The sequence below is a fragment of the Dipteris shenzhenensis genome, chromosome 1, assembly GCF_047967505.1.
Source record: "Dipteris shenzhenensis isolate YYH24624 ecotype China chromosome 1, Dip_SZ_1.0, whole genome shotgun sequence".
Taxonomy (NCBI): domain Eukaryota; kingdom Viridiplantae; phylum Streptophyta; class Polypodiopsida; order Gleicheniales; family Dipteridaceae; genus Dipteris; species Dipteris shenzhenensis.
In genome coordinates this window covers 9,169,101-9,183,324 of record NC_141596.1, presented here as the reverse complement: position 1 = coordinate 9,183,324, position 14,224 = coordinate 9,169,101, and the positions used below count along the sequence as shown (strand labels likewise).

Below are 14,224 nucleotides of genomic sequence, written 5' to 3'. Positions count from 1 at the left end.
AGATCCTTTGACTTGAAATACACACCATAAAGTGTTTTCTTGGCTGTTTTTCCCAATGCTATAAAGTTCTTTCTTGAGTTTACATATCAATAGGTTTCCTTGAACCTCCTAAAGACCAAGTGATCGTTACATGCGGACTAGTCTTCCTATAGATCGTCATTGACTAGCATGCACCTAATGTACACACAAGTACAATGTGTGCAATTGACATTAGCTGCCCTACTATTGAACAAAGGGTTTCCTCAAATCCACTAACTCGTAACATTTTGCAACCAACCTTGTGATGCATCTTCCAACTGCACCCACCTACACCCAAACTACTCTTATTTAATAGTTAGCCGCATTCCCATGAGTTTTCTTCATTCCTCTTTCATGTCTTTCTCCATGCTTCAAATTGACTTCAGCGTAACGTTTTGCAACCAACATCTTACAGCTACACCACCTACACCAAGCTTGATTTTTGAACTCATCTACAACCAACAATGTTCTTATTTAGAAACAGTTATCCCTATTCCCATCAGTTTTCTTCATTGTTCTTTCATGTCTTTCTCCATGCTTGTACTCCATATTTTGCTTTGGTTGCTTTTCCATAAGATGCTAGTGAGTTCAATTTGGTAATAGAAACATGAAGTTTGATGTCTAGGTTTTTATCGTTGACAAAATATTTTACTAGTTCATATTTATTTCTAAACCATCTTTGAAGGACTTGGAAACTATTTCAAGCTCATCAGTCACCTTCAAAGTTTGTTTGATCTTCATGTGCCTTTTTCATTGCCTCTCCTATTCTTTCAACAGCACTGTAGTGGACATGCAATCCTATTTCCAAACTGAATACATGCTCTAGACCATTACAACATGTATTTTGATTTGGCACTCCTTCAAAAAGGTGATAACACCTTGACTATGAAGAATTGTTTTGGTTGTTGGATTGTTGAACTTGTGTCTTCCTCTCACTTCAGATCACATTGCTCTCAAGCTTGTGTGTGTATTTGCAAAGCAAAAGGTATAAACCAGCATTGTCACATTGCACTCAAGATTCTGTGTATTTGTAAATACAAAAGGTATAAACCAGCATTGTCCCATAATCCTGTATTGCAGAGTAAACCAGCAGCAGTACAAGAAAGCACACAAGTAGCACTAAATGCAAGCTATTGTTAGCAATTCAAGATACCAAGAAGCAATGGCTTCAAACCAATCCGCATGATCGTTATGATATTGTGTACTGTAACATTCGATGGCATTGCAGCCAATCCACTGAACCATCAACACCATCACAGCAAAGAATCACAAAATTGGCATACCATTTGATCGCGCTATGATGGCAACAGTGCACTTTCACATGCACATCTCTACATAGCACACAAGAGAAAGCCAAAACATCATGAGCTCACATGGAAAGAACGTGCAATGACGAAGCCACACACTAGAGCCAAAATTTTGATACCTGTCAATACTCAGGCCATGGCAACTTGCTGCAAACAATGCTGTATATCCATTTCCAGTATGATACACTTTGGCAAGTTTACACCAATAATTTTACCGTCAACATCAATTATACCTTTCAGCAGTTGACGATTGCCTAGACATCGACCTGAAACTTGTATATAATACAATTGACAAATCCCAGTAGCTTCCAGGGCCTGGTAAACTTTCGATAATCGTCCATTCAAAAATATGATACAAAGTTGTCCTTTGAAAGGTTGCTTGAAGTTTCAGATCATTTTTCTTAAGCAGCTTAAACTGGAAGATAGTAACTCATGTCTAGCAAGATGGATTTTACAGAAAAATGTGTTGATTCCTTGAACACTCTATTCTTCACCCCCCCCAACACCTGTTAAACAAACAAAAAAAGGGGATGGAGGTATGGCATGGGCGGGGTGGGGCAGCAGGGGGGGGGGATAGAGAGAGAGAGAGAGAGAGAGAGAGAGAGAGAGAGAGAGCATTTAAGTACATTCTGTTTTCTGCCTTTTGTCATTGGGTGATAAGTTGTCAGCATGGTCATTTCCTTCCCTTAGCAACTTCCTCTTCATGCCTGATTTCACAGTTGCATCAACCATTACCACCTCATCATCCCCATCCTTCCCTGTTTCAATAACAACATCATCATCATTTGCTGGCTGCATTATGCCCACAGAAGTCTGATCTTGTTGATTCTTGGACAGTCCTGTTTCCTGTTCTCTAGTGGTTGGAGATGGAAGCTTGCCAGAAAGCACCATACTGTCAGGTTCCTTCTCTTCATCGAAAGATTCTCTGCAAAGAAAAACAATTGAATTAAGTCAATCTGCCCCTGTCCTCTCTCTCTCTCTCTCTCTCTCTCTCTCTCTCTCTCTCTCTCTCACACACACACACACACACACAGAGTATAATCAGCCTGACCAGCACAACTCAGCGTACCCGCACTGAATCAAACCATCATATTGAAAGACTTAGATGGGTTTAGTGAAGCCTCTAGACTTTTGCAAGTGATTGATTTAAATAATTAAAGAAATAAATTTATTGACCCAGAGATTAGAGGAAGATGCTTGGCATGCAGTAAGCACCCTACTGATAAAACATACTTTCAGCAAGAGAGGCATTGACAGGAATGCATTACAGACAAGGGTTACTCAAAGAGTCTCTCTCTCTCTCTCTCTCTGTCTCTCATACTGGACCAGCAAGGTCTTTTGCTCGACCATTGCAGCCCTCCCATCCTCCTTCCCCCCTCTTCCAATGCAAAGATGCATCAACAGCGAAGGATCATTTCAGACCCACAGGAGCAGACATATTACTTGCAATAGGAAATATGAGTGCTCAAGCTCCAGCTTGCAGCTCTTAGAAGGTAGTGAACTCACCAAAATAGGGCAAGCATGCAAAGCAGGGAAATGGGCAGTTATCGTGATGGGCAAGCACTAATTAGGGACTTCAAATCCAAACCCAAAAACTGTCTTAAATTGACGTTATAAAGGCCACTTTATGTAAGAATTAGAAAATGTAGTTATGCCCTATCATAACCTGGGAGGAGATGGGCTATGTGCACTTCCCCGATTCTCTGGTTATCCAAATGTCGTAGGTCACTTTTTGGTGATTCTACTTTGTTTCATAGACCCGTGAGGTCTTCTGCAGACATTTATTAGATCTTTCTCTCTCTCTCTCTCTCTCTGAATACACCACAAAGGTAAACTAACAACAGCAAACAGGAGGGAAGAAGAGCACCACATAACATAAAGCAAGGCAGGCATAGCAGCGCAAGACATGTATAAGATGAACACACATTGGACAGACAAAGTTACGTAAATCAGATAGCAAGGAGACAGAAATGTAGCAGATGGAGTGGATGATTACAAATGTAGCATACCAGTGGATGGTTCAAGCCAAGTCACATGTGAAAAGAATAATGCTGACACATGCAAGGCTCAATGGGAAAGCATACGGGCTCAGCTGGCTCGAAAAGAGTAGGAATTGGAGGAAAAACACTGGCTCAAACACCCATCCTGGCTCAGGAATTGAAAAATCTTCGTCATGGTTTGTGACGTGGTCTCTTCGGCAGTCCTCAAAAGTAGGCGGCGAGAATCCAACAAAGCTAGCAGGGGTTTATGCACTATCATTTGATGATCCAGGGGATGGCAACTCTGAGAGACCGTGGGTTGGGGAGATTGTAAGTAGTGAGCACATTGGTTGATGTGAAGACGAGACATACAATTCTCAGGATACTCTGCAAGAAATCCAGTTATACATAGGAGATTGCAACAATCCAAGACAGCAAGGCAATCGTATGAGGGGCTTTGGAGCACACAAAGAAACCCCAACACAATGGACTCATCCAACAAGGCAAAAGTGAATAAACCCGCTTGAGAACCAAGGAAAACCATGATGTCTTGAGAATATGCTTTAAAATTGCCATGGAGAAAAGGTTTTCGGGCAGGTTGCAGGAGATGCAGATTTCTTGCCATAAGAGTCTGGGGAGCATGATGCATGAAAGATCTCCAAAAATGAAACTGCACAGAACTTGGTTGGATGCCAAATAAAAGCATAAACAGGTTTAAAAAGGAGGGGTGGCTTGTTTTGTTCAAAAGACCTTCTATGTGACTTACTTAAAAAGCAAATTTAATGACAAATACTACATGGCTTAGAACAACTGAGGAGAAAAACATGCTTTGTTCCTATTTCATGATAACGTCAGAGGGGGTCAGCTATGATGGCCGCCTCTCCAACTTAAGAGTAGACATGGCAACATTCACAGAAGAGGGATAAAATGAAATAGAATGAAATGTGATCCTCTGTGGATGGTTGAGAAGGGTCATGGAAATGAAGTGGTTGCACATGGGAAATATATGAGAGAAGTTATGACACGGCTGTACTAACAATGTGCTAGAGTACTCACATGGTTATGGTCAACAAGATACGCCTACAAAACTGCAGTGAGCAACACTAACACTAACACTAGGCAAATTAATTTGGACTACTTGCTCATCTCAAATAGTAGACCGCAAAGGCTCCGATATTTTTATATATGAGATTAAACCATAGAGCAGTCATGGCGAAAATTGCGTGGGGTACTAGGATACAGAATGGAAAGGGTTCATAATTTTATTTTATTTTTCCAAAAAGACGACTTCATTGAGTATGAATGAAAGCCGCAGGAGCAAGCTCAAATGCGGGATTACATCATGACATGCATGAAAGAAAAAACAGCTCAAAAAGAGCTAACAAAAATCCAAGGTGGAGGCTGAAAATGCAGCCTCAACCCGAAAGAAGACTCGGAGAAGAACGGAGATCCTCTCCAAACTCTGAAAAAAGTCTCTCTCCTGGCTATAGCTGCTTTGGAGGATCCCTGCATGCTCGCCCAGATGGCCATCAATGTGTGTATAGTATCAGTCCATATACTAGCCATAGACTGAGCCAGAATCTCCCAAGATGTGTCTACCGAGGCATGAGCAGCTCTAAAACGAGTGAAGGGAACATCCTAGAGATAGCATGAGTCTCTGATCTTCTGGAAGCTGTCTAAAAGCCTTCCAGGCACCTACAGTGGAAGCAGGTCCCCTCTCCCATGTAGACCACTGCATATGATGTGACACTCCCAGTGATCTGCCATGCTCATCCAATATGGATTCATTCCACATAACTAGCTGCCTGTCTATTTCTTCGCGAGAGGAGGGTGTAACTCTCTGAAGAGTGTCTCTGAAGCTGCCCCAAGCTTTCAGAATGGAAGCCATAAGAGGGGAAGAGGGAGATCTAAGATGGGCTGAAGTAAAAATCCATCTGGGGCTGTCCATCCAACCTCCCCCGTGAGAAGATGTACAAGACTGAATGCTGCGTAGGAAAAAGTTCGTCCAAGGCTCCTGTCCAGGCATCAATCCTCTCACTACAAATTTGCAGAGCAAGGCCATACACTGCAAATTTGGATCAATAATATTGAGACCTCTTTTCCCAATGATCTGAGATATACAACCTCTAGATCTACACCAACAAGAGCAAACCATCCAAGCAGTAGCCAATAATACCTGGTTCACAACCACTACTCTAGATGCAAGGTCAAGTCTGGCAGAACTCCAAAAAATGAGTTTCCTCCTGATGCTCTCCAATACGGGAGCAAACTGATGTGCTGGAGAGATGCCCACCCCAACCTGGCATCGTAAGTACCTGATTTGTTCCAATTAATATGGGCCCCTGCTACAGTGCAAAACAAATCCAAGGCTGTTCTAAAAGAGGTGAGTGTATGTGGTGTGGCATCCAAAAAAACAGCCGATCCAAAAGCTCATCCTCTTGCCTCAACGGAAGACTCAGCCCTATAATATCAGCTTGAGCTCTAAGGTAGTAACTCATAGCTTTAGCCACAAATAAAAAGAGAAAGGGGGCTAAAGGACATCCCTGACAGACCGATCTGGTAATCTGAAATCTGTCTCCCCTGACTCCACCAATGAGAACCTGGATATGGGCTGATTTGTAGAGAGCTGACACCCCTCTGATGCATGCATCTGTGAATCCAAAGCGAGAGAGGGTACCCTCTAGAAAACCCCAGTCTATCATAAGCTTTCTCCAAGTCCAGGAGTAGAATGACAAGCCTATGGCCATTATATATGGCCCATTCAAAAGCCTCCCAAAATGACAAAATATTATCGAAGATGCTCTTGCCATGCACAAAACCCATCTGCGTATCATGTATAAGATCTGGAAGAAAGGGCTGCAGACGTAGGCTGATTGCTTTTGCTAGCATTTTCTACAAAGTGCCCAACAAATTGATCGGTCTCCACTGCAACACTAAATTCCTGCAACCTCCTTTAGAGATAAGATGAATGAGGCCCTTCGTGAGTGAGTTTGGCATCTCACGCAAGTCCCAAATGCCCTGCAGGGCTAAGATAATGTGATCCCCGATCTGATTCCAAAATGAAATAAAGAAAGAGGGTGTAAGGCCATCTAAACCAAGACACTTGCCCTTGTGAAGGGTAGAGAGAGCAGTCCTGAACTCTATGTTGGTGAATGGTGCATCAAGTGAGACTATCATATCTCCAGTCACCCGTAAGTGCTGCCAAATAATAACTCAAGCATCATCTCTGGCCTGAGTATCACAATCTGTTGTAAGAAGGGAGGCATAGAAATCTGTAGCTACCTAGAAGACGGTATTTGGATGTGTCTGTAAAACTCCGACTGAGTCAACAAGCTGTGAAACACTCTCCCTACTATATCTGGGGCCAAGAGTAGAGAAGAACTGCTTGTTGACCGTACCTCCCGTCTGAAAGGCATACTCTACTCTCTAATCCAACAATGACTGTTGCTGAGTCCTTGCTGCAGCAAGGCGCTCCTGAACCCAAGCATTTGTAGGCCTCTTCTACTCTTCCCTCTGAAGAGGAGTCAAGTACTGACAGATAACTATCTCTTGCCAGAGGATCTCACCTCTCCTGAACATAGCCACTGAGTGATAAAAGTCACTAATATCCAAGAGGGCTGCTGCTATAACTGACGGGGAAAGCAGCCCATCGTACATGTGAGATACCCAAGTCTGCACACTGTCTCTGTGAGGCCCTCCTCTGCGTAGAATGCATATGGAATCTTGATACTGGCAAAGTGACTACTCACCTGAGGATCTAAAACATACATAACAACTGGGAAGTGATCTGAAGTGGACACCCCAGGTATAATGCATACTATCCCACCTCTGTCCAAAGCCCAATCATCCACATAAAATCTATCAATCCGTGGATGGATGGGCATCTGCAACCTCCTATTCGACCAATAAAACGGAAGTGATTGCGGCCGAGTGTGAAAAGTATCATCATGCCAAGCATCTCTGCCACTGTACTGAAAAAGGAAGGCATCCCAGGCTGCTCTCTCTAGGGAATGTAAGCCACCTTCCCTATCACCTCTTTTGTCTGTGGGCATTTCAACCATATTGAAATCACCCCCCATGATCCAAGACTGTGCAATGCATGACCAAAAAAGCAGCTCCTTCCAGAAAAGAACACGGTCTCCTCTTGAATTGGGGACATAAAGGTTTAAGAAACCAACCTTACGTCCACCAATCAAAAGAATGACCCACTAAGCTCTAGAGGGAACTATGATCCCATGTCCAATCACCAAGGGTAGTAGAAAAGAAGAAACAGAAATACGAGTACCTCCCCTGGTGCCCACGGCGGGTAACTAAAAAGTATGCCCTAATAGAAGCTTACCCGACTTGGCACAATCCCTGAAATCCAGTCTGTGTTCCTGAATCATGAGGACATCAATGGCATCCCCAGTAACACCTGGATGAAGTTGGTTACGAATGAGTTGCCTACGGCGGCGGTGAGCTACAACTCCAAGGCCCTGAATGTTCCAACTGGCAATCCTCATCGACGAGACGAAGAGGCCGAATAAAATACTCTACCCGACCTGGTAGCGGAGATATCTCTCTCTTGGGAAAAATTCCTCCTATCAAGAGGAGGGAAGTCAACTGGGGAAAGTACTCCCACACCTGCAGAGGGGAAGCTCTATCCATGGTGCTTTGAACGAGGTGCTCCCCAAGGGTAGAGGGTACAAACTCCTTCTCTAAACCAAACTCTGTCATGTCTGCCAAGACTGCAAAAGAATTCCTGAATGATGCTCCTGGCGCGTAGGTGTGCGGAGGATCCCTACGGATGAAGGAGTAGAAGCAATAATCCCCTTACCTCTGTCAAGACGTGAAGTAGGAACAAGAGGAAAAGGGGGCTGTTGCTGTTGATGGATCTCGGCCAAAATAGCAGCATTAGCCTTGAGTACATCATAGGCTTCAGCAAAGGCTTGCTCCCTAGGAGAAAGCTCCTTCACATGAAAATCTCAAGAGATAGGAGCAACCTCATCAGCACAAGGAATTAAAACAAGTATATCTCATACCTGTAAGGAAGGGTCCGTTGCGCCATCAATAACCTCCTGATGTGGAGCAATAACTCTGACTGGCACCCAACGAGGGATGACTAGAACAGAACGTGCTAAAGGTCCCATGCGCGCTGTGAACGAAGCTCTAGGACGAGACGCTGTAGCCGACGGTCCTGGATGAGAGGTGGAAGGTCCAACAGCGCAAGAAGTAATAGGATGTGCAGTAGAACGTGAAGTAGGTCCAGCCGAGGTAGTGCTAGGAGGCACAACACCCATGGACCTTTTGGGCCTTTTCTTTTTTTTTCTTCCTTGGGAATTCACTGGCAAAGTGCCCAGGGGTCTTGCCAATCCTACATTGATCCTGTCTCCCAACAGCGATCTCGACTCTCTGCCTGAAGAAGGAGCCATCTAGACACAGGAGCATGATGTGGTCATCCGTAAGGTTAGGATCAGAGGCGACCACCCTAACACGTGGTACCTTGTTTGATCTGACTGCCTCTGCTACCAAAGAAGGCATCCTAGGAAGAGGGGGAGGGGGTCTCGGTAACCATCCCGAAAGCGGCTCCGATGGAAAATAAGAGTCAATGGTACACTTGAGGAAGGCCAAGGAATTTGAGGAAGAGTGCAAATGTCCGGCCATCCTCCTCCACAGGGTCAAAGCCCAACAAGAAAGGTGTCAAGAAGATCCTCTTGGAGCTCAATGCCAAAGGACTGGCCTGAAGCACAGGACCTTCTGCATCCGGGGAATTAAAAATAACCTGAAAGAAATCTTGACCAAGCAGACAAACGTCTGTGAGGTGCCCTGCGAGGTCTCCAAGTAAAGCGGCGAGCATCCAATCCCTGGCTTGTAATCTGGAAGGTTGGAACCCATGGATGCGAGCAAAGAGCGATGTCGAGCTTTCTTGCTTTGTATCTTTTTTGAGCTGGTGCAACTCGTCTTTTGAGAATGTGATGGTTTTCACGGCCGGTGGGAGCGGGCGAGGATTAGCTGAAGGCTGAGCCATCGTCAATCAAGGTGGAAAGGCCGACACGAACACAATTGAACTCCATCCGACTAAGATGCTGCTAGAAAGGAGAGGGAGAACGCTGAGGGGAGGGACACTAGGATCGAGAAAGAGAGGAGGAGGGGGGGAGAGGCTAAGAGAGGGAGGAGAAGAGGAGAGGAGGAGAGAGGCTAGAGAGGGGCGATCTGGGAGAGGCTGAGGGGAGGAGAGGGGCTGAAGGAGGCGTGGAGGAGTGAGGATAGGGGTGGGGGAAAGGAGGTGGAAGAGGGGCTGAGGGAGGCGGGGGAGAGGGCGGGAGTACGGGAGAGGAGAAGGGGTTGAGGAAAGAGGAGAGAGTAGGCAGGGGTAGGGGCTGAGAGAGGGGGCTGAGGAGGGCAGGAGTAGAGGCGGGGGTAGGGGCTGAGAGAGGGGGCTGTGGAGGGCGGAGAAGAGGTGGGGTAGGGGCGGATGTAGGGGACGGGAGAGGCGGGGATAGGGGTGGGATAGGTGGGGAAAGGGGCAAGGATCGAGAGACAGGGAGAGAGCTGAGGGAGGCGAAGAAGGGAAGGTAGGGAGGGGACTGAGGGGAGGGAGGAGAGGGGGGCGGGGAAGGGAGGCAGAGGGCAGCACCGTAGGCGGGGAGCAGCAGCAGCTCCTCGTTCGAATTATTTTGAGGCTGATGGGGGTTCATAATTTGCAACTAAGCTTTCTTCATATGCTCCATTGGTGGAGGCCATGAGTATTTCCTCTGGGCGGGGCTTTTGACTGGAGTCTTGGTGTCTCTAAAACACAAAGATCATGTGCTCTTTCCCTCTGCTCTGCTCTATAGGATGAACCCAAGGGCGTTGTGAAGTAGCTTGGCACTGGGATGTTACAATGAGGGTGCCTCAAATGGGGCGAAAGCTTGCTGTTATGTAGCCTGTTAAGGGCAAAAGCAGCAACAGCAAAGAGGAACTAGGGGGGGAGTCCTTAGATTTTATCATTAATACGTTGTATCTAGTTTATAGTGAGATATGAAAAGACGGAAGTTCTAGGACCAGGCGGAGAACTGACGAGGCACGGCAACCGTGAAGGAGTTATGTGTGCCGGTTAGATAAAAGAGAAGAGAGCGATCATTCAGGGGGCTCATTGATGAGGATCGGAGCAAGGATCAGTGTGATCAGAAGAGGAACATTGTTATGTATCAGAGAGTACGGTGTTGTACTGCTCGGAGAAGTGTAATACAGATATTCTATTGCATCTATCTTATTGTTTTATCATGAATGATTCTGTCGATCACTGTTCTACTCTATGAATTTTCATACGCAGTTCTGAAGTTCGATTACGCATGTAAATCTGTCGCAGTAGTGCGTTTCGAGTTAGTCTTCAGAGTAGAGAGGGCTAACACTTTGGCGACCACGGAAGATTTCCATGTTCGTCGCGGTGGATACCCCGGAGAGGTTGGATGCTCCCCATCTGTAATACTCTGATTCCTCGGTGCGTAGACTAGCGCATGAATGACGCTGGGAGTGAGCCAGGGGGAACATCGCGCTCTCCGGCACGGCCTCGGGAGCCTGCAACTCCAGTATCGGCACGTACAACCCGCGAGGAACGGCATGACAGATATGTGGCTCAACGTGATCTTCTCTTCGGCTTCTTCACGGATAGTGAGAGTAGTAGCCGCTCTGACACACCTCCGCTGATCCCAGGAGAGGAAGGTCCAGTCGTTTCCGGTGTTCAGGAGGAAGGCGAATCCTCCGGACGCAGTAGCCCGTTCGATTTAACAAGTACTCCTCCGGAAGACGAAGCGTCACCGTTGCGGAATTCCCCACCACCGAGTCCCAGGAGACGGAGGGGTGGTGTGCCTGCAGGAAGCGGAGCCCCAGGTCCGTCACCAGATCCCGGTAGGGGAGGTGGAGGCGGTGGAGGCGGAGGCGGGGGTGGAGTTCCGGCGGTAAGTAGCGCGGCTATTCCACCACTGGTACCCAGGATGACGGTGAAGTACCCCAAGTTTTCAGGACGGGATAAGGAGGATGCGGATGCACATATACTGTCATTTGAGATGGCATGGATGGTGAATACGGCTCCACCAGTGCAGGCGACAGATCTTATGAAGATGGCGACTTTCATCCCGACACTGCAGAAGCAGGCGGCAGTATGGATCGCGCAATATGGAGCTACCCATTTCGCCACGTTTGATCTACTGCGGGATGCTTTTTTGCTCCGGTTTCGGGAGGACAAGACCCGTGTTCATGTCCTGGCCAAACTGGGGAAACTGGAACAGAAGAACCAAGAAGTGGAGGCGTATGCGGCCAGGTTTCGGTCGTTGATCCGCCGCCTCGATGCAGCAACTACCCCGGCAGTCCCCATCCAAAATGCTTACTTCATGGAGGGGCTGAATAAAGGATTGAAAAGGTCCCTGGCATCGTTGGATCTGGACGCTCTTTCATTGGAAGAAGTCGTCCAAGCAGCGGTGAGGGCGGAACAAGTTCTGTTTACTTCCAAGGGAAGGAAAGGAAAAGTGAAGTATGAGGAGGCTGAGGGAGACTCCGATACCGATAATGAGGAGGAATCGGATCAGTCGGATGAGGAGGAGGACAAACGTTCCATGAGGCGGAAGGCTGGAAAAACGGCAGGGAAGTCATTTCCGGAAGGATCTGCTGCCGGAGCCAAAAGCCGGGATAGTGGAATAGGGTCCTCTTCAAAAGTTCGCAAGGATACTTGGTGTAATCGGTGCCGGAATGCAGGACACTTAGCAGAGGAATGCGGTTTGAATGAGCGGTGGTGTGCGATTTGCCAAACAGCGACGCATACCACGGAGATCTGCCGCTATAACGCACGAATAGCCCCGACACCAGCGGTGGCGGCGGTAGTTGCGGCACCAGCCGCAGCACCAGCCGCGGTACCAGCCGCACCGGCGAGAAGACCTTGGCGGCCGAGAACGGCTGGAACAGGTGCAGATGAACCAGCCGGGGAACGGACGTTCCTATGTTTTTATTGCAATCAACCCGGACATCGAAAGGTAGATTGCGAATTATTTAAGCGCCACAAGGCGGAAAGGGAAGCAACCCGGGGATCCGGAGAAGGCAAGTCCGCACCAGCAGTGAATGCGGTTCTGATTATCGAATGCGATGATGCCAGTCAGCAACAGGATAGCAAGGAGCCTAGTCCGAAGTCCGAAGAAGTACCGGAAGTACCGGCGGGTGTCCCTGTTGAAGGCAAAGTGGGAGGAAGTGCGAGCGGAGATGTGCTCGTGGTCACACGATCCCAGGAAAAGGTGCGGGAATACAAGGCCCCGCAAGAGAAGGGGAGACCTACGGCGTTGGACTGGCAGGCACAACAAAAGGTGCGGTCGACGGTCGGTGAATGGGTCCAGAAAACCCCAACGGTGTTACCTAGGCCGAGCGCGGAAAAGGCAGTCTCGGTGACGGAGAATGGTGCGAAGGTGGCAAGGCGCCTGCAAGGAAAGCAGCCAGAAGCGACTTGTCTACCTACCAGTCAGAAGGACAGCCTGATGACCGGCGAGGAGGGTGTTGAACCATATGATTTATGGCAGGATTTGCGGAAACAGCAAATACACATGACAATGGAGCAATTGTTAGCATTGGTACCCAATTTCCGGAGTTCTCTCATCAAACAATTGACGGAACCAGTCAGGGCGATGGAGTCGGAGATGGAAGCGGTAACAATGGAAGTGTCGTCAGACGGATCTGCAAAGCCTGAAGCGGAAGTACAGCCTCATGTTTTTGACGAAGCGGTCCCGGTAATTTCCGTAACACTGGAGAACAGCCGTGTGGGAGGGGTGTTGCTGGACGGAGGGTCTGGGGTCAACATCCTGTCCGAACAAATGCTGGTGCCATTGGGTATCACAAAATGGGAATCAGCACCCTTCGCCGTTCGGATGGCAGACCAACGGAGAGTGCAGCCGTTAGGATTGCTCCGTGGATTGAAAATGGAGGTTTGCGGCGTGAAGTTCGAAATCGCTGCGGTGATTCTCCGGATGGAGGATATTAGCGGGTCATACCCGTTATTGCTCGAAAGACCGTGGTTGCGGCAGGCCCGTGTGAAACAAGACTGGCAATCAGACCGCATCACCATTCGGAAAGGAAAAAAGAAGCTGAAGCTCTCGGTACATACCAAACAAGGGCTGAGGACACCATTCCGACCGACGATGGCGGAAGGTATCCATATGATGGACGGAATGGGGGTCGAAGAGGAGGATGACTACTTCAGTAGGAATACGGAGCTGGTAAGCTTGTTCGAGGTCGATGTGGTTGCCGTTTTAAAGCAATATCAGCATCAGATTCCCTCGGCTACGCAGGAGTCATCCAGTTCCACGAAAGAACCAGTCGAAGGGAGTCTACCGGAAGGCACAGGAGACATGCCGGACGAAGCGGGAGTGGCGGAGGCGGAAAGAGTTTTCGAGCAGGAACTCCGTCGCTCGCGGAGGGTCAAAGAAGACGAGCTGCTGGATCTTAACCTCGGGACGGAGGAGGAGCCAAAGAACGTCCGTGTCAGTGCGAAGCTCGATAAAGGATTTCGGGGAAAATTGGAGACATTGCTGAAATCCTTCAAAGACGTGTTCGCCTGGGACTACACAGATTTGCTCGGCATCGATCCCAAATTCTATCAGCACAGGATCAATCTGCAGAAGGATGCGATACCGGTTCGGCAACAACGGTATAGAATGAACCCGAACTATGCCCAGAGGGTGAAGGAGGAGCTGGACAGGTTGCTAAAGGTCGGGTTTATCTATCCGGTTGACCGTGCAACGTGGCTTTCGCCAATAGTGATTGTTCCGAAAAAGAATTTGAAGTTGCGGGTGTGTGTTGACTACAGAAAGCTTAACGCGGCGACAATCACGGATCCGTTTCCCTTGCCGTTTAATGATACTATGCTGGATACAGTGGCAGGTCACGAGATGTATTCTTTTCTGGATGGCTTCAGTGGGTATA

At 47.7% G+C, this 14,224-nt stretch overlaps 1 protein-coding gene across 3 annotated transcripts in view; it reads right to left on the bottom strand.

Moving 5' to 3' along the window:
• Positions 1-1,499: 1,499 nt before the first annotated feature.
• Positions 1,500-14,224, bottom strand: part of SAE2 (SUMO-activating enzyme 2) — a 106,129-nt gene continuing 93,404 nt past the window's right edge. For 2 of the 3 annotated variants that reach the window (XM_087401557.1, XM_087401718.1), the window contains one exon: positions 1,500-2,250. In XM_087401557.1, coding sequence (XP_087257683.1) covers positions 1,944-2,250 — 307 coding nt within the window. In that variant the 3' untranslated portion in view covers positions 1,500-1,943. The remainder of the gene's footprint in view (positions 2,251-14,224) is intronic. The other variant, XM_087401641.1, reaches the window with a different exon arrangement.